This window comes from Saccopteryx bilineata, chromosome 1 (genome assembly GCF_036850765.1).
Source record: "Saccopteryx bilineata isolate mSacBil1 chromosome 1, mSacBil1_pri_phased_curated, whole genome shotgun sequence".
NCBI lineage: Eukaryota > Metazoa > Chordata > Mammalia > Chiroptera > Emballonuridae > Saccopteryx > Saccopteryx bilineata.
In genome coordinates this window covers 247,240,431-247,261,623 of record NC_089490.1, presented here as the reverse complement: position 1 = coordinate 247,261,623, position 21,193 = coordinate 247,240,431, and the positions used below count along the sequence as shown (strand labels likewise).

The following is a 21,193-nucleotide window of genomic DNA, read 5'->3' as shown; positions in this document are numbered from 1 at the left end:
AGGTGGGACTTGGTTTTCCTCAGAGAGGACGCCTATTTTCTTTTCCTTAACGAAAAAGAAAAGAGCCGAGATGCTGTGAGACCACACACAGACTGGAGTTTTAAATGCAGCAAAAAAAACGATGCAAGCGGGTCAGTCACCGCAGGAGCCACTGGGAGGGTCTGCAACAGCGGGGACTTTTCTAACAGAGTTCACACAGTCGGGATCAGGCTTGACCACTCCGAAGGAGAAGGAAAAAGTGGTTCTTTTTTTCTTTCAAGCAGCAGCTTAACTTGCTGACTCAGCAAATGGTTTTTCTCTATTCTAGTTTGGAAAAAACAAAAACAAAAACGTGCCTCGAACGCCCTCTGTCCCCTTCGCCCTTTCTTCCGCCCCCGACTGTACCATTAAGTCCTAAATGCTGGGGTGACTAAAAGGGAGAAGGAATAAATCAGTAATTGCCTAAAACTCATCCCTTCCACGTGGCACAGGGCAGGACTTGCTACTTTCTTTTGAGTTGATGGTAATGATCGTTTCAGGAGGCTGCTGTGCCCACAGGGTCACGGCCAGAGTGAGCATTGGACTTTGGGCCGCAGCCAAGGGCGAGGTAAACAACAGGGCTATAAATACGGGCGCTTCTGGCCCTGCCTCCGTGGCGCCCGGCTGCAGAGCAGAGAAGGAGGCAGCCCGTCGAAGGGGTAGAGGTTGCGTCGAAGGGGTTGCGTAAGTAGAAACTTGGTGTTTTCCAATACACGGATTCTCTTAGAGCATGGTTAAAAAGGATGATTCTGAGTCTAATAAAGCGTTTCTTCCCTTTTAGAACAGATTTTTTTTTTTAGAAAGAAGAGTTAGGTAAAGAGAATAAAAGGGATACAGAAGAGAGCGAACAAAACCCTGTGAAAGTGTGTGTGTGTGTGTGTGTGTGTGTGTGTGTGTGTGGTGCGGGTCTGCGTGAGCACACGGATGGTGTTCTTGCTCTCAGCCCTGTTTTCTGCACAGCTGAGCGCGGGGCTGGGAGCGGGGAGGCTGAAAAAGTTCGCACTTTGGCTCTGCAGGGAGTTTATTCTAGATGGGCAATCTTGTATGTTCCCGCTTAAGTATTGTACTTCCCATTGAGACACAGAGCGAGAACACTTATGGGCCAAAAACAGCCCGGGGATTTGAAGGGCAGAGATGAAATATAGCCATTCTGTGGTGATGTAAAAATGTCTGGGGATATTGTGAGCAGCTTCAGAAAAAAAAAACCAGTAAGAAAGGAGAGCAGGTTTGCTCTACTGTGCAGAAATGTGTCACCCCCCAAAGAGTTACAGGCCATGGCAAAATTGGGTGGTCTGGGGTTAAGTGCAAAGTTTTGCAGTTTAAGGGGTGAATAGTTGCTTTCAGGTGAATGAGGAAGGACCGTGGGATGCCCAGCTGAAGTTCAAGGGAAGAGGCTGGAGACAGGGTCCTCACATCCTGTGTTTAATGGGGAATTTTAAACAAATGTAGGTCTGTATGTGGCCAACAAACACTTCTGGGTTTTGTGATTAAAAGTGGTAAAATTAGTACAATTTATACCTACTTTCTAATTGCTATTGGATTAGCTGCCAGTAAATCCAGTGCTGTTATTTATCTTTATTGTTTTTATGTGGCCGCTGGGCAGCTGTAATTATACTCAGAAGTCTATTGTGTAAAAAAATAAAGTGATCTTAAATAAACACAGTTGAGCAGCCTGTTAGTCATCACAACAGAAGAAAATCTGAAAGTGTGTGCTCTAATTCTCTATCCTCGGCTGATGGCTTATTTTTCCATCAAAGAACTAAATGAGGGAAAGGAGTAGAATAGCCTTTTCTTATTCTCACTGCTTAGCATTTGGACCATTATGCTCTCTGACAACATGAGAGAGCCAGGTGCTGAATTTATGCTGAAGGTTCTGAAACATTCTAAATTTATGCTGAAGAAAGTAGGGATAAATCTAGCTATTCCAGGAAGAAACAAAACAGCCCGAATGATTTTAATGTTCTCTTTGCCTTTCTAGGGCATAAACAAACACACAGAACACCTTGGCTGCTACTATTAGTACAGGTGACCTATCTAAAAACTCACACCATATTAACATAGTCCAGAAGTCATGTTTTGGAGTTAGCAGAACTGGTTTGAATACAGGCTCCCTTGTGACTTACTGCCTGTGTGGACTTCGGCAAGATTCCTAATCTCTCTCTTAGCCACAGTTTCCTCAACTGCAGAAGGGGAGAAGGCTCACATAGGTGTTAGGACTAACTGACATGATATAAAAAATTGCTTGGTGTCACCTGTATATAGTTTTTAAATGCTCAATAAATGGTAGATATAAGAATAATTATATCAGTACAGATACTATACTAAATTCCCCAGATTTCATCTAGATAGTGTCTCCTTTTTAAAATATTATAATAGTTGGGCCTGACCTGTGGTGGCGCAGTGAATAAAGCGTCGACCTGGAACGCTGAGGTCGCCAGTTCAAAACCCTGGGCTTGCCTAGTCAAGGCACATATGGCCATGAGTTGATGCTTCCTGCTCCTCCCCTCCTTCTCTTTCTCTCTCTTTCTCTCTCTCTCTCTTCTCTAAAATGAATAAATAAAAAAAGAAGCAATAGTCTTGCATATTAAAATATTATAATAGTTGGGATGGGCTTAATCAATAATTTATCCTCTTTTAACCAACCCCCCTTCCTCCCTTTAGTTAGGCTCTTATCATGACATATAAATAAAAATTTTGTGGTATTAAATAATAGGAAAGATTCTATAGAGTCCCATCTATATGTAGCCTTCATTAGAGCCCTAATAAATCTGTTAGCCTACTACCCTCCGAATTCTGGGCTCACTCTAGGAATCTTATCATTAGCTCCCCTCACCCTCAACCTCTGCCTCATAAATAACTGATACTACTTTTTAATCCCACATCAGTAACTGAAAAGTAGCCAAATTCCTGGCTCTGGAACTTCGTTCTGATCTCTTTCCTTAGAGATCTCTCTCTGTCAGAATGGGCCCGGTGACCCATGTGGCTTTTTCGTTCTCTGCTCATCTCAGCTGACTGGGTTCCTTTTTTCACTACCTCTCCACGTCACCAAAATTATCCGTAGCTCTCTGCTGAGAGAGCTAGCCCTTTTTGGGGAACATTTCTGGTCAGGTATTTAATTTTCCTATTCAGAGAGGGCATCTTTTTATCCAAAACTGTGCCATCTATCACAGGAATTTCTGGAAAGTATTGGTAGCCAATAGACTAATTGAGTATAGATTTCAGTGAGTCTTAAATGGTGTAGAGGGCAGTGGACATGTAGTATTTCTCCTTGATAATGTTTTCTTTTCCACTGGCCCGTACTTAGCTTGGATGTAGTGGTGATATTTTGACAGCTATATCTGAAGAGATTCAGATCCTTTAATATTGGCATTGCAGTCGACTTGAAGAAACACGAGTGGGGGGCTAATACCCATGGGATTCATACATATGGAAGGTTTGCACCTGAGGAGCTGAGGGCCTCATGGGCCACCGTTGTGCTAATGGACAACCTGCATGCCACCTCCTGGTCTCCTGGGCTCTCTTCCCATTTCTGTGTGGAATCCCCCGCTTGACTCCTTCCTTTCTTTGGTTGGTGAGGGATGGAAAGATGCTCTCAGAACTTGGTGTATCTCAAAACTCAAATCACATTTGCAGAATGTGACTCAGTTATAGTGCTGCAGAATGTGATTCAGTTATAGTGGCCGTTGTCTCGCACTTTAAGTATGTTATCGTCTTCTAGAGAAGCATTTGGCTCCCCGATCAGACCAGTCTCCATAGGGTCTTAGTGAAGTATCTTGCTAAACTAGACAGTTAGGAAGTTCTTTAACAACTGCCCTGCCTCTGGCTGATCTTTCCACTGTTAAAGGAAGATTTAGTGCATGGAGGTCTAATGTAATAAGCTCAACAACATGGAGATACTCATGGCTAGATATCTGTTGGAAAGATAATTAGACTTGCTGGATTTATAGAAACACCTAGATGTGGAGCCATCTATGACAATGACAGAAAGCTTTTCTCTCTCACAGGAGGACAACAGCTGCAATGTGGAAGAGTCTGGGGTTGGCCCTGGCTCTCTGTCTCCTCCCCTGGGGAGGGGCGGAGAGCCAGGAGCAGAGCTCCCATTGTAAGCAGCCTCCAGCCTGGAGCATAGGGGATCAGGACCCGATGCTGAACTCTTACGGTTCAGTGACTGTGGTCGCTCTTCTGCAAGCCAGCTGATTATTCTGCATTATGCAGGCGTCCAGGTAAGCTAGCCTTTCTGTGCTTTAGGCTTTCTTCAGGGAAATGCCATTAACCACATACATACATAAAATGAAAAGTAGAAAGGATATATTTATTAAATCACATTTTTGGAAAAACAAAACATCTTTGCTTAGAATATATTAGAAGAAAAAAGACTAGGAGGGTATACACCAAAATGTTTACAGTGGTTTTCCTGGGACTATGAAAATTTTTCTTTTTGTGGACCTATATTTTATGATGTCCTACTGAATAGGTATGACTTGTATAATGAAAACATTCTAAAATGTACTCCTGCAAATGCATTAGTTTTTTCAGTATAGCATACACAGATGAATGCTTTGCTGGAGGAGAATGAATCCTAGACTTGGCCCAATAGTTTTAGGTCATTTAACAAAAATATATATGTATTCAAATTTGTTAAATATATGTTACAAATATGTGAAAAGTGATTGGTGGATTATATACTGGGTAGACTTCTCTGGAAGCTAGATTAAAAATATACACCTCATAGGATTAATTTCAGAACTAAATGAGCTAATTCTTGTGTAATCACTTAGCATAAGGTTTCAACTGAGCATAAATGCTTAATAAATAATTAAAAAAATGAGTTTTAGTGCTTTACAACAATATAAAGAAAGGTACGAGGAAGTACAAAGTAGTAAGAGAGTTTCATGTAGAAAGCAAAGAGTGAGGAGAAACAAGCATCCCTAATACAATTAAATGACACCATGAATTTTTTTGTGTGTTTCCCCCAAATATTTCAGCTTGGAACACCTGCGAGTAAAACTGGAGAAAGAAGGTTTTTCCAACATCTCCTATGTGATTGTTAATCATCACGGGGCCCTTTCTCGATTGCTATATATGCACCTTAAAGATTCTGTTTCAGAGCATATTCCTGTTTATCAACAAGAAGAAAACCAAAAAGATGTCTGGACTCTCTTAAATGGAAACAAGGATGACTTCCTCATATATGACAGGTGTGTACACACACGCACACAACACCAGAAGTTAAAAGATACTTTGTATTTAATTAAATAGAAAGTGATTTAAGATGATACTTGCTTTTATTTTATTATCAAATACTTAGTTTCAAAGTAAGCCCATAAAATATTTGATTCTAATATTTTATTGATTTTAGTGAGAGAGAGAGAGAGAGAGAGAGAGAGAGGGAGGGAGGAAGGAAAGAGATGAGAAGCATCGACTCATAGTTGTTTCACTTTAGTTGTTCATTGACTGCTTTCTCATATGTGCCTTGATGGGGGGGGGCTCCAGCTGAGCTAGTGACCCCTTGCTCAAGCCAGTGACCTTGGGATCACGTCAATGATCCCATGGTCAAGCCAGCAACCCCATGCTCAAGCCAATGACCTCAGGGTTTCAAACTGGCCACCTCAGCATCCCAGATCAATGCTCTATCCACTGTGCCACCACTGGTCAGGCATGACTAATATTTTAAAAACTACTTTTATATAAAGAATTCACTACTCTAGTAGAGAAGGAAAGAAGCTTGACCATACTTCCTTTATAAATTGGAGTTCTGGTTAAATACAAATGATGATTGATATATCACATATAACTTTTTTTTTTTTTAAGTGAGAGGAGGGGAGACAGAGATACAGACTCCTGCATGTGCCCCGACCAGGATCCACCTGGCAACCCCTGTGTAGGGCTGATGCTCTGCCCATCTGGGGCCATGCTCACAACTGAGCTATTTTTAGTGGCCGAGGCAGAGGCTCCATGGAGCCATCCTCAATGTCCAGGGCCGATGCACTTGAACCAATTGAGCCATGGCTGCAGAAGGAGAAGAGAGAGAGAAGGGGAAGGAGGAGGGGTCAAGAAGTAGATGGTCGTTTCTGTGTGCCCTGACAGGGATCAAACCCGGGACATCTACATGCTGGGCCAACACTTTACCACTGAGCCAACTGGCCAGGGTTCACATACAATTCTAATCTAAGAATTTTGCAGGTGAATAATCACTCTTTGCAGACTACTTGCTTGTCTCTAATCTTATTAATAATTTTAAGGCTACAAACCTGAATTTCTGAACTATATAAACTGTGTTAATTATTTAGGGATAACCAGCATGAATCTGTTTTTGATTCCATAAACAATGAAAACATTTGTATTTTGAGAGAACCTCAATGTATATTATTTGATATTATTAACATTCTTAGAGGATACTCTGTATTTTTTTGGTTGTTTAGAGATGGCGAGCCAGACTCGGCCTACGCCCAAGCCCTTCTTGGTTTTACTCTAACTATTTTTAATATTACATGTCATTCTTTCAGGACTGAAAAGTTCTAATGTAGTCAGCTGCGAAGTGTCAATCTCTGATATTCACATGAAGTCGTATATACTGGGCAAAATGTAGGCAAGAGGACATTTTAGCTCCATTATTTCTTAGAGCGCCCAGTGTTATAATTCTATTTCTTTCATTGTACTGCAATTTTTGTTGTATCAGGTTTATTTTTAAGGAAATGGGCTACTGTCCCAGACTCTAGGAATTTTTTTGCAATGCTGTGATATCTTGCATGGAATTCCTGCTGCATCAGCAGTTGTTCACAACTGCTCATGTGATTTGGAGAGCTTAATTTATGATATCAGTAGTTTGGCAGTTGGTAGAATTTTTAAGTCAATTACAAAATTGTATTTGACCAGGTCACAAGGACTACACTACTGAGTTTTGATATTATTTGTAGTGATATATGTATAACATTTCTGAATGCTAGTGTTAGACTCGCTGTTGTCTTCCTCTGAGCTGGCCTGGTGTGCAGTACCAGGGAGCTTGTGTGAGACCCCATTGAAGAACACCTGCTGAAGGTGTGAGCGCATCTTAGTTTTGGGGCCACCAAACCAACACGGTGCTATTCCAGGCCATGCTCGAGGAGGACCACGGTGCAGAAAACACTGTAATGACATCGTATTCGTCCTTTTTTTCAGATGTGGTCGCCTTGTCTATCACCTTGGCTTGCCTTTCTCCATCCTGAGTTTCTCGTATGTGGAAGAAGCTATCAAGATCGCTTACTGTGAAGAGAAATGTGGAAACTGCTCTGTCACGGTACTTTTCTCAATTATTTTTACTGGGAGAAAATCCTTTAAGCGTTATCTAAATAAATGAATGTTTCATGACCCATTAGCTACTCAGTGTTTCTGTTGATTACTACAAATAAATGACACAGTAATTTTTATAATGACACATACTTCCTGTCATGTAATATCTTTTCAAGATCCATACTGCTACTTTTATCTAGGAGGATTTTAGAAAATAAAAAATAACAAAGATTATATATTTCAGTCACCACTAAATGATGTTTTCAGAGTATAAGTGCTCCAAGAACTCAGCCAACAAAAAATAAAATAACTGTAACATCCCGCATGTTGTTTACACAAGAAGAGTGTGATAGCAAAGCTTAACCATAGCATTACTGGAATGTATTCGGGGCCCAGAGAACTACTAAATGCATCAAGGACACAAGACTGTCAGCCCCTCCATGAAGCCCTTATACTGTCTGCCCATTTTACAGTTGGATTGCTGCTTTTACTTCAAAATGAGATAATTTTTCCATTCGTTAGATTTTGTTCCTAACAAACAGGAGAATATTTCTTCCTTCTAATAAGAATCACCATATTTAGGCCCTGGTGGGGTAGTTCAGTTGGTTAGGGCATTGTCCTTATACACCAAGGTTGTGGGTTTAAGGGGAATGACAAATTTCTTCTCCCCTACTCTCTATCTCTCAAATAAATTTAAAACGTTTTTTTTTAAGAGAAGCACTATATTTAAATATTGTTTATAAAAAAGACAATGCAAGAATTTTAATTTGTATTAACTAGACTTTCCCCCCACCATTTTAAAAAGGAAAATAATTCCAAACAGTATTTGCTTGATAGGGCAATGTGGCAAAGTTTAAACAGGTTTAAAAGTAATTCTGAATTTTATTTATAAGTGGTACTTCCTTTAGACTTTTCCCAGCTCTAAAAAAGTCATTTCAAATGATAAGAAATCACTTACTTACTTAATTTAGTTGCTAAAGAACACAACAGGTTGATTACTCTAGTTTATATCATTTTTTACATGTTAATCTTCATAATAATCTAATAAGGGTTGTCTGCTTTGAAGATGGGAAGACTGATATAATGAACATAAATTGTTAGCTCAATGGCTAGCTTATACTCAGTGCTTAATAAATGCTTGCTAGCTATATTGATTCCTCGTACATGGGGATTATTTCAGTGTTTGGCATTTTTGAAAATACCTAATAATTATACCTAGTTATCTTAAAGGCAGAAACATTTCTACTACATGCTAAAAATTTACAAGTCATCTGTAAAAAGGAATAATATACCATCTGTATCTGATATGCCAAATCAAATTAGAGTTTTTCTATTTCATTGTATTCTACATGCCTCAGTTATATGACACATTATTTTATGTATTATTAAAAATGTTGTCAGTTAAAGTAGGACACAGGCTATAGCATCATCAGTAATAGGATGCATTCTAATTTTAAAGATATTAAAGTGTGAAAAAAATACATTGTAGAATCAATGAAATATGGTAATTGGCTTCCAGAACCTAATTAGACTACTGCCATAGTTATTTGTGTTTGTTTAATCATTGAACATTTAGAATATCACACAGTATATTTTAAACATCTATCAAATTGTGTTTAAGTTTTTAATCAAATACTACTAACTTCTCAGAAGTAATGCAGAAATAACCAAAAAGTGTACCATTTAGTAGTTGTATGCTAAAATCCAATGAAATTTATAATTGTTCAAAATCTTTAAAACACCAAACCAAAGCAAGCCACTTAGCCTTTGGTCTCTTGAGTTGACTTTGTGACCTTATTTACAAGTAACTTGAGGTTTCCTATTACCTTGCTCTATCTATAAGCTTGGAGCCTGTGGTTTGTGGCCACACAAGACACTAAAGAGACTTCCAACAAATTAAAGACCTTGGCCAGTGCAGAGTGGCTGTTAGGTCCATGGAAAGTGGGCAGTGGTGGCTCTTTCAGCTGCCAGCACCACTGCGGACACAGGGACACTCTGACCTTCACTTTGGTGAAGTTCAAAATGTTTCCTGGCATAAGCTCAGGTATGAAACACTACCGATTTTGAGCAGTTTATTGGTGTTTCTGAATTATTACTGAGAAATTAGTTTGCCTCCGAGGATAGTATTAGATTTGATGCACTGTTGACACGGGTACAAAGGGTTCTATGCAGTCAGCTGACATTAGGATTTGATATTTGGTTGACTTGCCTATAATCAACTTAAGTTCTTTTAAGCAGTTTATTTAGTTTTGCTTCAGCAGATATAAATACTGTGATTTGACTTTCTTTTTAAGGCTCAACGTATCTCTCAAGTTCTTCTTCGAGATTCAGGAAAATTTAGGAAATGCTCTTGATGAGAAAAGGATAATCTGAATTCTGTTATTAAATTAACCAGTATTAAGCTGAGGTGAACTGTTGAACTTTAACTCTATTACACTCATTAGTATTATGCTAGAAAACCAAAGCCAGTCCCTTCTAATTAGCTAAAATTTCATATGTGTTAGCTCTACAAATTATTTTGCAAGCATTGCGTGTTGTTGATGTGATTGATAAATTGTTCCAGACCCTGGAAGATGAAGACTTCTGTAAAAATGTATCTTTGGTGACTGCGAGAAACAGCACAGAGGCTCCGGAGCCGCGGCACCAGCACGGGCACGGGCACTCGCACGGGCACGGGCACAGGCACTGGCATGAGCACGTTAGCAACGGCCAGCGCTCAGAGAACCAGCAGCCGGAAGCACCGAGCACACATGAGCATCCCCCACATCTAGGCCTTCACGACCACCACAAGCTCCAGGGCCCCCAAAGACAGGGTCAGCCAGTGAACTGAGATGTGCCAGGAAGTGACACTCGACCACTCACTTCTTCACAAAAGAAACTCTGAGGAAAGAGATGAATAAATCAGTTACTCTGAAAGTTGTCCAAAGATTCAGAGGTAGCTCCCAGCAGCTGATGATGACATTGTCGACATCTGGTATTTGAGAAAACAGGGTCAGCAACCACCTGACAGTGCGTAGAAAACCTCCCTTCACTATGTAGCTGACAGGGACTGTGGGCAGAGGAGGAAGTCATTGAGTCTTGACAGTGACGCCTGCCTCCAGCTGCCTGACAGGCACGTCCACCCCTCCAGCACCCAGAAGACAGCGCTAACTGAAGCTGAGAAGGTGAGGCGGGGATGTGAAAATGACCTTCCAACTAAATATCTTAACTAGGAGATTCTCCCAAATCAGTCTAGACAGTTTCACACCCAACATTTTTATAAGCTACCTAATTAATAGTGATAAAAAAATTAGGAATTGGATTTGTGCAAACATGAAGAAATCAACTATACTGGCTTCTAAATTTTAAGATTTATGCCAAAGAAAATTTTGACCCAACCCATTTTTTTTTTAAATGAAAGAACTGAAAGGTGGTTGCAGCATTTGGTTAATATGTCTTTCTTTTTCTTTTTCCAGTATTCTACTTGCTTTAATGAAAACAGAAACATAAACTATGACCTAGGGGTTTCTGTTGGACAGTCAGCAAGTTAGGATGGAGAGAGAACAACAAAGACATGTTTTCCATTTTTTCTTAATTCTCAGAACGTTACCTTTGTCTTTTTAATCCTACATTTTTCACTAATTAAACGTTTAAGGAACAGGTGAATTGTATTTTAAGATCCAGAAATACTTAACATATGAGTATTTTGCTATGACTACATTTTAAATATTCATTTATACTTTTTTATATCTATGGCTCAAATCTTGATTTTTACTATTGCCTATGAAAGAAGGCTTTATCTATTGTTTTCTTTACTTCACATTGTATCACTCTCTTTACAACTTGAGAAAGCCTTTCTTGAAAGATGTTAAAAGAATGATAAAAGAATGTTGTCTATCTCTTGATTGCTTAGAAAGTATTTCCATAGCCAATGATGGTTCAATAGGTAAACTGAGTCCTATAAACTTGAATTTCTTTATGGTTAATACTATTAAGCAAGAATGTAGTATACAGTTGGCCAAAGTGTGGATTTATTTCAATAAACTCAATTTAAAATGTTGAAAGCTGTCTCTTTTGTTGTAATTATTTAGGCAGCATGTTACAAGAGGAGTGAATTTTTCAACTGATTTTAAAGAAATTAAATAGCAACAAATGAATTTACTGCTATACTTAAAACCGTCTACGTTTAAGGTGAGAATCGTTGCCAACAGAGAGGCGGCGCTCTAAATCGTGAATGGTGTTGCGAAGAATTGCAATCTCCTTGTTTTTTTCTTCTTGAAGATGTTGAAGCTTCTAAATGAAGCAGAAAAACTTTGTTATTGCAACCCAGAAGTAATAAGATTAAGTACAGGAACAACAAAACAACAAAAACTAAACTTCTAGTTTAAGTAGAAGTAGGTAGTAAAAAAAGACACCTTATGTTGAAAAGTATAATTGTGTTTTTGTGGGACTCAGTGGAATAAAATTGGAGTAAGGATGCAAACACACACATTAGCACCATTTGGTTTGGCCTGTGCCCCTCTACTCACATAGCTTGAAGCCAGAAAGCTGAACAGAAAGGGATCTGCTGTGAGACTAAGTAGCACCAGAAGTCAGTCAACCTGAGTTCAAAGTACATCCTGGAATCCAGACAATCTGGAGAGGACTTCACTAGTGATTTAATTCACTACTAAGGCTTACTAGTTTAAATTCAAGGTAACCTTTAAAGATTATTTGAAATCTAATATCTTTCTGATTGTCTGATATATTTTAAGAAAAGTCAGTATATTGTTAGAAAACATAAGGAACTTTTATGGAAGGAAACACACTAGGAACATTTTCTTAAGCCATAGCTGTGGAAAAAAACGTACGTACCCGTCTGTAGATGCTCTGAGGCAAAGCAGTGGAGTCTGGATATGGTTTGGGTTTAGTTTGAACTCTTGCTAGTTTGGCGTCAAACTGAATCAAGTTTAAAAACAAAGTTATTGAGAACATTCTAGTTAAACAATTAGAAACAACTTTCTCCATAGATATGAATATAATCCATTATATCCTTTGACATTTAATCTGTAATTTAAGTATATTCTCTGTAAAACAGAAGATAGAAAAGTCTTTCTTTAAGAAAGAACAGAGAACAACCAAATGAGATTAACCCTGGCTGCATGCTAAGATTACACTGAGGAGCTTTTTAAAAGAACCAAATACTGGGCTGCCTTAGAGATTCTGGGTAGGGTTAGCATCATCTTTTTCTTAAGACACTAGGTGTTTCTATCATGCAGGGTTAAGAATCTCGTTAAGAGGACTGAAATTCTAGTTAATTTAGAGATAAAAATATTTTTACATTACTTTGTACTTTGTAAAGAAAATGTAGTGTAACAGTCATGGGAGAAAACCTCACATACCCTTCTGTATAGACTTTGAGGTTAAACAGTGGAATTTGGATATGCCTTTGTTGATTTAGTTTGAACTTTTGCTAGTTTGACATTAAACTGAATCAGGTTTTAAAAAATTCTCATAAGGCCATTCTTACAGGTCATGTATGTGTGTGTACACACACACACACACACACACACACACACTGTCCGTAAAGTCATGGTGTACTTTTGACCGGTCACAGGAAAGCAACAAAAGACGATAGAATTGTGAAGTCTGCACCAAATAAAAGGAAAACCCTCCTAGTTTCTGTAGGATGATGTGGCAGCATGTGCGCATGCGTAGATGATGACATAACACCATGTATACAGCGGAGCAGCCCATGGCCATGCCAATTGAGATGTGGATGGTACAGAGGAAAGTTCAGTGTGTTCTGTGGCTTGCTAAATTCGAATCTGTGACCAAAGTGCAACGTGAATATCGGCATGTTTGTAACGAAGCGCCGCCATATAGGAATAATATTACTCGGTGGGATAAACAGTTGAAGGAAACCGGCAGTTTGCTGGAGAAACCCCGTTCTGGTAGGCCATCAGTGACGAGTCTGTAGAGGCTATACGAGATAGCTACCTAAGGAGCCCTAAAAAATCTATGCGTGAGCCCACACCGAACTGCACTGAATAGGTATGAAACTGGGAGAGTTCTCCTTTTATTTGGTGCAGATTTCACATTTCTATCGTCTTTTGTTGCACCGGTCAAAAGTGCACCATGACTTTACAGACACACTGTGTGTGTGTGTGTGTGTGTGTGTGATCTTCCATTATAATTTTTCCCTTCAGTTTGATTTTAGTGTAGCCTCTCTGGGGACTAAGAATAAATTCTCTGTGAGATTGTGTTCTAGTTAGGGGAGAAAAATGGATAGTTACAATGAAAATAAATAGCAAAAGAGTTCTGTATGTCAGTCACACAACAGACTTGGGCTAACAGGGCCTGATGGCAAATAAAGTGCATATTCCCAATTGATGGATTTGAAGTTGATGGCACATCTGAAAACATGGCTTCTTGCATGGCTGCTGGCCACCCCGTCTGTCTGTGCTGTGTGGGTGTGTGCGGCCAGAAGGCAGTGCCCAGCAAGCCTCTGAACTCAGCAGAGCTCCCTTCTGCTCAGTGTGTAAACAGCGGTCAATGCGGCACCTCCCCAGGAAGCCTAGGGATACCAAATTTTCAGGAACGTGAAAAGGAAGCTAACACGGTGAATCACTACAACATAAGGTAAAGTGGGAGTCAGGCTGGGGGAATGTGATAAAATAATAATGGGAAGGGAGATTGGTAAAATCTAGAAATAAATTTAAAGAACAATTATATTGTCAAATACCAATATATTTAGATTTTCACACCTGGTCAAACTACCCACTGGAAGGCTTTTCAGCAAAGAACTGGAACCGTAGCCTTTGAGACGCCCTGTTTGAAGTCCCTCTAATTTTTTTCAGTCTGGTTTGTCTGCCTCTGATATCTATTATGCTACACAGTTATTAGAGAGACAGTTGTCTCATTTTATCCCAAGAAAGAGAAAAGAATTTCTAGTTGGTTCACCAGGGTTCCACAATTTCTGCCGAGGAGAGATTAAAGTTAAGTATTAGAACCCCCTCGCCCCCCAGTGAGGGAGGGTAATTCTATGAAGCCTGAGCTCTCTGACCCCGTCTCAGAAGGAACAGTACCTTCTCTGGGAACCATGGCCTTTGGATGATTGAAGAGTCCCACCTTCAGGCCAAGTGCTGAAGGGCAGTGTAGCTAACAGTGGTAGAGGTTTGAGCATTGCTTGTGATGGAGAATGAGTGTGTGTGAAGGCTTCTCACAGAGTTGTTTCTACTCCTGAAAGTTCTCACTGTGATGAAAAATACCCATAGTATGCTAACGGATGCCTCCACAAATTTAGCAGTCTTAAACATTTACCTCTAGATGTAGTTTAATTATTTCATTTTGTTTATCCTTTTCTTGAGTTCTTAACTTTTCACTTAACTCTGAAATTTCCACCTCCATTTTCTCTATCTGTTCTTTATTCTTTTCTTCATTTAATTCAACTAAATAAAACAAAATAAATAAAATTAATTCACCTTAACATTTCAAAAAGCTTATGTGTATAGTTCTTCAGTATTTTAAATGATCCACAAGAAAGTAAATTTTATTTAGAAAAACATACAGTACTCTAGAAAATGTTTATGTGTTGGGTACCTTTTAAATATTTTTGGTAAGGCCTTGCAAAATGCTTCAAACACAAATGTCATCCATTGAATGCTTTTAAATAAAATTAGTTCACACTAATTTGTACTCTGAAACATGAATGGCCCAGATTATAAAGAGAAGATTTAGTGGTTCAAGAGGGATATGAAGTCTAGGCTCCTAGGTATAGAGGACCCCAATTCCTGAGGACTCTAGAGCTACATCTAGCACCTGCTATAGTCTAGTCCACACAACGGGGCCTCTGTGATATTTACACCATGTTTTCATTCTTCATCAAACTTCCTTCTCCCAATTTTCCTATTCCTATAACTACCACCATATCATCCAAGATGGGAGCTTCAAGGAAATGTTTGATTTTAGGGCGAAAGGAGTTAATTAGTCTACAGTGAGCACCCCAAATAAGAGGTCTTCATCTACAACTAACCTACTACTTACTTAATTTCAGTCCTCATTTTTCCTCAGTTGGACTCTGTGTCTAGACTCTTTATCAGCAGTCCTCACCCCCCTAAACACTGTGGCCAGGCTAGTCTTCTGAAGCGTACTTCTAAGTATGGCCATCACTTTCTCAAAACCTTCAATTGCTTCCCATTTCCTCAGCTTGGCAATTAAAGAGGTCAAGGAGTCTAGACCTACCCACAGTTTTTGGCTTTCCTCTTGCTGAACCTTTCTGTGTAGTACAAAGAGAAAGGAGGAAATGGACTTTTATTCCCTAGTATGCCCATGTTTCCCCTCTGTATGTTTTGACTTTCATTTTCTCTTTGCCCAGAGGTTCTTTTCTCCATTTTTACCAATCAACCTTACCCTCTATTCAGGATTTAGAGGCAGGGCCTCACACTACGGTCCTATCTTAGCCTGGGATGAGGCAAAGTCCAGGAGAATGTATTTAGCTATCCAGAACTCAGAGAAATCGACTTCCATCATATCTCAGTCTGTACCTACCATGTACCTGGAGGCAGCACTGTTGAAGACCATAATTATGCATAGAAGCTGGGATTAGAACATGAAATGGGCCCATCTTCAGATACTGTATAAGAGGGCAGCTGTGTGATTTTATCATGATTCCCCTGAAAGCTTCTGTATCCAGATTATGTCAGTTTATGAAATTAATGGGAAAATGTTCCCTCTCTTTGGTTGGTTAATCCTCTGAAATAGTTTGTGTAAGACTGGCATTACTTTTCCTGGAATGATTGGTAGAAGTTCACCAGGAAAGCCCTCTAAACCTGGAATTTTCTTCATGAGAAAAATATTTATTATAGATTCAAAAGATAGGATAATTCAGATTTTCTATTTCTTCTTGTGTGCTTTTTATGCAGCAAAGATGTCTAATTCATCAAAAAATTTAAATTTATTGGCACAAAGATGTTTGCTTACATATTTAGTTATGGAGTTCATTCACTTTCTGAAGTTTAAAGTGATTTTTCTCGGCCCTGGCCGGTTGGCTCAGCGGTAGAGCGTCGGCCTGGCGTGCGGGGGACCCGGGTTCGATTCCCGGCCAGGGTACACAGGAGAAGCGCCCATTTGCTTCTCCATCCCCCCCCTCCTTCCTCTCTGTCTCTCTCTTCCCCTCCCGCAGCCAAGGCTCCATTGGAGCAAAGATGGCCCAGGCGCTGGGGATGGCTCCTTGGCCTCTGCCCCAGGTGCTAGAGTGGCTTTGGTCGTGGCAGAGCGATGCCCCGGAGGGGCAGAGCATCGCCCCCTGGTGAGCAGAGCATCGCCCCTGGTGGGCGTGCCGTGTGGATCCTGGTCGGGCGCATGCGGGAGTCTGTCCGACTGTCTCTCCCTGTTTCCAGCTTCAGAAAAAATACAAAAATAAATAAAAAATAAATAAAGTGATTTTTCTCTTCTCATTTCTGATATTGATTAATTGTACTTTCTTGATGGGAATTAATTTTATTAGTTTTCAAAAACAATTTTGGATATGATTATTAGGTATGTGTTTGTAATTTCATAATACCTGACTTCCTTCTTTCTAATTTTTTTGAACTTAGTTTGATATTTCCTCCCTAACTTCTTGATATTGGCATTTAGATAATTGATTTAACCATTTTCCAATATTTGCATTTAAGCTCATGTAAATAAACACAATTTTATCTGTGCCCCACAGTTTTGATATGTAGTCTATGTAATTCAGTTAAAAACCCTTCAGGATTTGATTTACAGGTTATACAGAAACAATTTATAAAAATAGGGATTTTGTAATTATCTGCTTCTTGGAGCAGAAGAAATGGCAAAACTCTGTTCTAAAGTGGCTGTATAATGTTATAGTCCCACCAGTAAGGAGTCGAAGTTCTGGTTGCTCTGCTTCTTCATTAACACTTGATATAGATAGCGGTTCTTTTTCTTTTTTTTTTTTTCTTTTTTTTTTTACATTTTAGCAGTTCTAAAAAGTTCCAAGTGATATCTCATTGTGGTTTTAATTTGCATTTTCCTGCTTACTAGTTATGTTGAACATGTCTCATATGCTTATTTTCCATCCATATATTTCAGGAGAAGTGCTGGTCAAATATTGTGCCTTTTCTTATAGGGCTGTTTGACTTCTTATTTTGAATTGTTAGAGTTCTTTTATGTTTGGATATAAGTCTTTTATCAGATATACATCTGCCAGTTTATGGCCTGTCTTTTCATCTTATTAACAGTATTGAAGGACAGAAGTTAATAATTTTGATGAAATTCAATTTATAATTTTTTCTTTATTATTTGTGATTTTTGTTTCTTTCCAAGAAGTTGTGGCTAATTCAAGGTAACAGAGATTATCTTCTATGAGCTTTTTCCGTAGCTATATAGATGTAGGTTTACATTTAGACCAGTCATCCATTTTAAGTTGATTTTTGCATATGATGTACATAAATATGGTCTTATTAAGAAAGATTTTTAATACCCTTATGAAACTAGTTAACTCTCAACACAGGTTCATGAGATCTGCTTTACTGAAAGAAGAAAACTTCATTAGTAAAATTATATTCAATATGCTGAGTATATAAATATCAAGATGATGAATTATGCATTTTATATTAAATTTATAAGAATATTGTTTTACATTAAAGAATATTAAGTGAAAACATCATGAATCCAATTTGGAATGTTGTAATTTATATTACATAATTAAGTATTAAACCTAAATTAAAATGCATCAAGCCAGTGTTCATTCAAGAATATGGGCTATGGTTAGAAACCCTGGGCTTGCCCAGCCAAGGCACATACAACAAATAACCAATGGCAATAAAGTGAAGCAACTACAAGTTGATATATCTCATCTTCCCCCACCCCCTGTAAAATCAATAAATAAAATCTTAAAAAAGAAAAGAATACTGGCTATTACTGAAAAAACATAATATATGCATCTGTATTATTTTATGATTTGTTGGAATTTAGTAAATTAAAAATAAAAACTTACCTTTTTTCTGCATATCCTGACAAAGTTTCTTTATTTCTAACTTATGTCCTTCCTCTTTCATTTTCATTTCACTCATAAGCTTGGTTATATTATTCTTATATTCCTAAAGATTAAAATATATATTCATTCTTTAATTTAAATGTATAGACTACTTCTGATTAATTAAAAAGGTGGAATTTTCAAATTTCATATTAGTTCTTTATTGCTAATCATATCTAAAAGGGAAAGATATTGTTCATTGTCTGAATAATCAGCTTTGAGAAGACCAATTTCTGGTCTAAGGAAATAGAGATCATCTAGAAACAATTTTTTTATATCTTTGCTTTCTGAATACTCAACACTAGTGTTTAACATATTATAGATGTTTAAAATATTTTATTTAACTGTATGAATAAATACCATGACATCATTAAAACATGTCCAATAAAGGCCAAAGCTATACTTCAGAGCCAACAGTAGGCACTGCCCAATAGCCAGCAAGCTCACCCTAAGGTAGAATTAATCCTTTTGAATGTGGGTTGAACTTCTGTTTCTGAAAATTACATAAACATCCCTAACTCCCAGAAGGGGATTAAGCATTACCCATTTAAAAAAGTTGCTTTCATAAGAAATGATGACATCGGAACATTTACAGCAAAATGGTGGGATCTTGATAACATGATACGAAGTGAAATAAGTAAATCAGAAAAAAACAGGAACTGCATTATTCCATACGTAGGTGGGACATAAAAGTGAAACTAAGAGACATTGATAAGAGTGTGGTGGTTACGGGGGAGAGGGGGGAATGGGAGAGGGAAAGGGGGAGGAGGAGGGGCACAAAGAAAACAAGATAGAAGGTGACAGAGGACAATCTGACTTTGGGTGATGGGTATGCAACATAATTGAACGACAAGATAACCTGGACTTGTTATCTTTGAATATATGTATCCTGATTTATTGATGTCACCCCATTAAAAAATAAAATTATTAAAAAAAATAAATAAAAAAGTTGCTTTATGAGGTAGAGGCTAGAAAAGGATGGATTTGGAATTTGAGACATGCTCAGCAGGTACCTGAGATTAGCTCCATAGGCTGTTGAAGCACAGAGGTGACTTATTATGCTAACATGGAGAGGGGCATGGAGAAGGTAATAGAAGAGAAAGTTCCCAAAGGTAAAATTTATGATTTTTCCAGTGGTGTGTTCTTATAAAAAGAAACCACTCACAGGTCTAATCTGTAGGCAGAAGAAAGGGAAAGCAGGAAGAATGGGGAATTAGGAGAGCAAGAAAAGGACAATGAAAGCAAGCAGTCAAGAAGAGCCTCTAAACTCTATAAAAGGCAGGGAATTTGCTTTTAATTGTTGTATTCTCAACTCCTAGTGTATATCTCCTGAAATATACTTGTTGAATGAATGAGAGTGCCAATAAAAGTTATTAAGTCAGGAGTTGTTAACTTAGACCCAGTAAATGGGCTTTTAAAAAATCCATTAACTTTCCAAAATTGTATGCAAAGTTATACACATATATATGTGGATATGTACTGTTGAACATTTTTCTCAGAGACGGTTCACAGATTTTAATATTCAGTGATAATGAGTAGGTAAAAAAAATTCCAGACCCCCTGGCTTGGATGGCTGTAATTAAACATAGAGGTACATCTGACCAGGTTATGTAAATTCAAGGGGATATAGTCCAGATTCTACTGTAATATCTACTTACCGTGCCAGGCAACTTGCAAGAATGACAAAACCTATCCAACCATTGGCTTTGATTAAAGCTTTGCAGGTGAACTTGTGGTGAATCTCATGAATTGCCAGCCTTCATATGCATGTCTTAGATAGGCAACTACTGAGTAGCTTCTATAAACTACCCCTGACTCAACTGGGTGCACTAAGCAGTTACTATGCTGAGAAACAAGAGACAAATCTATGTGTTTTTCATTCCCCATTGACTTTGCCACCATTAAAGTGGAATGCTTCTGTTAATTTGTGAGACCCAGGATTTTCACTCCCACTCCATGGATGGAAGCTATCCTAATGTCTGGGCCTGGGCTCTATCACACTGGATTCTTCTCCCGCACTTCAGCCCGGGCCAGCTTTTCCTCTTTCTAAAGCAGGGGTCCCCAAACTACGGCCCGCGGGCTGCATGCGGCCCTCTGAGGCCATTTATCCGGCCCCCGCCGCACTTCCGGAAGGGGCACCTCTTTCATTGGTGGTCAGTGAGAGAAGCATAGTTCCCATTGAAATACTGGTCAGTTTGTTGATTTAAATTTACTTGTTCTTTATTTTAAATATTGTATTTGTTCCTGTTTTGTTTTTTTACTTTAAAATAAGATATGTGCAGTGTGCATAGGGATTTGTTCATAGTTTTTTTTATAGTCTGGCCCTCCAACGGTCTGAGGGACAGTGAACTGGCCCCCTGTGTAAAAAGTTTGGGGACCCCTGTTCTAAAGGGACCAAGTTCCAACAAGTTATTTTTGATTGCCTTCTTTTCATTTGCCTTCTGGGAACCTTAAATGCCAAGGAATAGCCTCTGGTTTTATTTTTGTATTTATAAAATTAAAGATTGTCTGTCTACAGGTTACAATACCTCTCCCAGTCCCATAAAATGGCTATTAAGTACCTCTTGAGTTTGTTTCTGAGTAGTGGTTTTCCATGTTTTGGATGTGCCTGGAGGTTTTGTACTAGAGAATTCTCCTTGGATTGAGGTCATCTTTACTTTGCTTTGGACAGCAGCTAATTAAGAAGTTCAGAATCTTGGGTTGTGGTGTTTTCTCATTAATTTCCACCCATATGAAAATCCATATAGTATTCTAGAGAAAGCAGTATTCTATGACTAAATATTTTAGAAGAGAAAAGAGGCAAACATTTCCCCTCCTTCTCTCTGTCCCAATTACACTCTAACTTTATCCTCTATTGATGAGCTCTAACAGCTGGACATGACAGGATGGAAAGAATGAAGGAAA

General features: G+C 38.6%; 2 protein-coding genes across 8 annotated transcripts in view; one reads left to right on the top strand and one right to left on the bottom strand.

Annotated features, from left to right (window-relative positions):
• The first annotated feature begins 562 nt into the window (after positions 1 to 562).
• On the top strand, positions 563 to 11,330 carry SELENOP (selenoprotein P). The gene is given in 5 exon segments (XM_066240438.1): positions 563 to 702; positions 4,023 to 4,241; positions 5,004 to 5,216; positions 7,177 to 7,294; positions 9,851 to 11,330. Coding segments are annotated over 4 exon segments (867 nt in total). The 5' UTR covers positions 563 to 702; positions 4,023 to 4,038; the 3' UTR covers positions 10,184 to 11,330.
• CCDC152 (coiled-coil domain containing 152) overlaps positions 10,952 to 21,193 on the bottom strand; it is a 33,191-nt gene continuing 22,949 nt past the window's right edge. For all 7 annotated transcript variants that reach the window (XM_066240468.1, XM_066240488.1, XM_066240478.1 and 4 more), the window contains 4 exons: positions 18,251 to 18,353; positions 14,569 to 14,696; positions 12,121 to 12,204; positions 10,952 to 11,559 (listed from right to left, as the gene is read on the bottom strand). In XM_066240468.1, the coding sequence (XP_066096565.1) occupies positions 11,437 to 11,559; positions 12,121 to 12,204; positions 14,569 to 14,696; positions 18,251 to 18,353 (438 nt within the window). In that variant the 3' untranslated portion in view covers positions 10,952 to 11,436. The remainder of the gene's footprint in view (positions 11,560 to 12,120; positions 12,205 to 14,568; positions 14,697 to 18,250; positions 18,354 to 21,193) is intronic.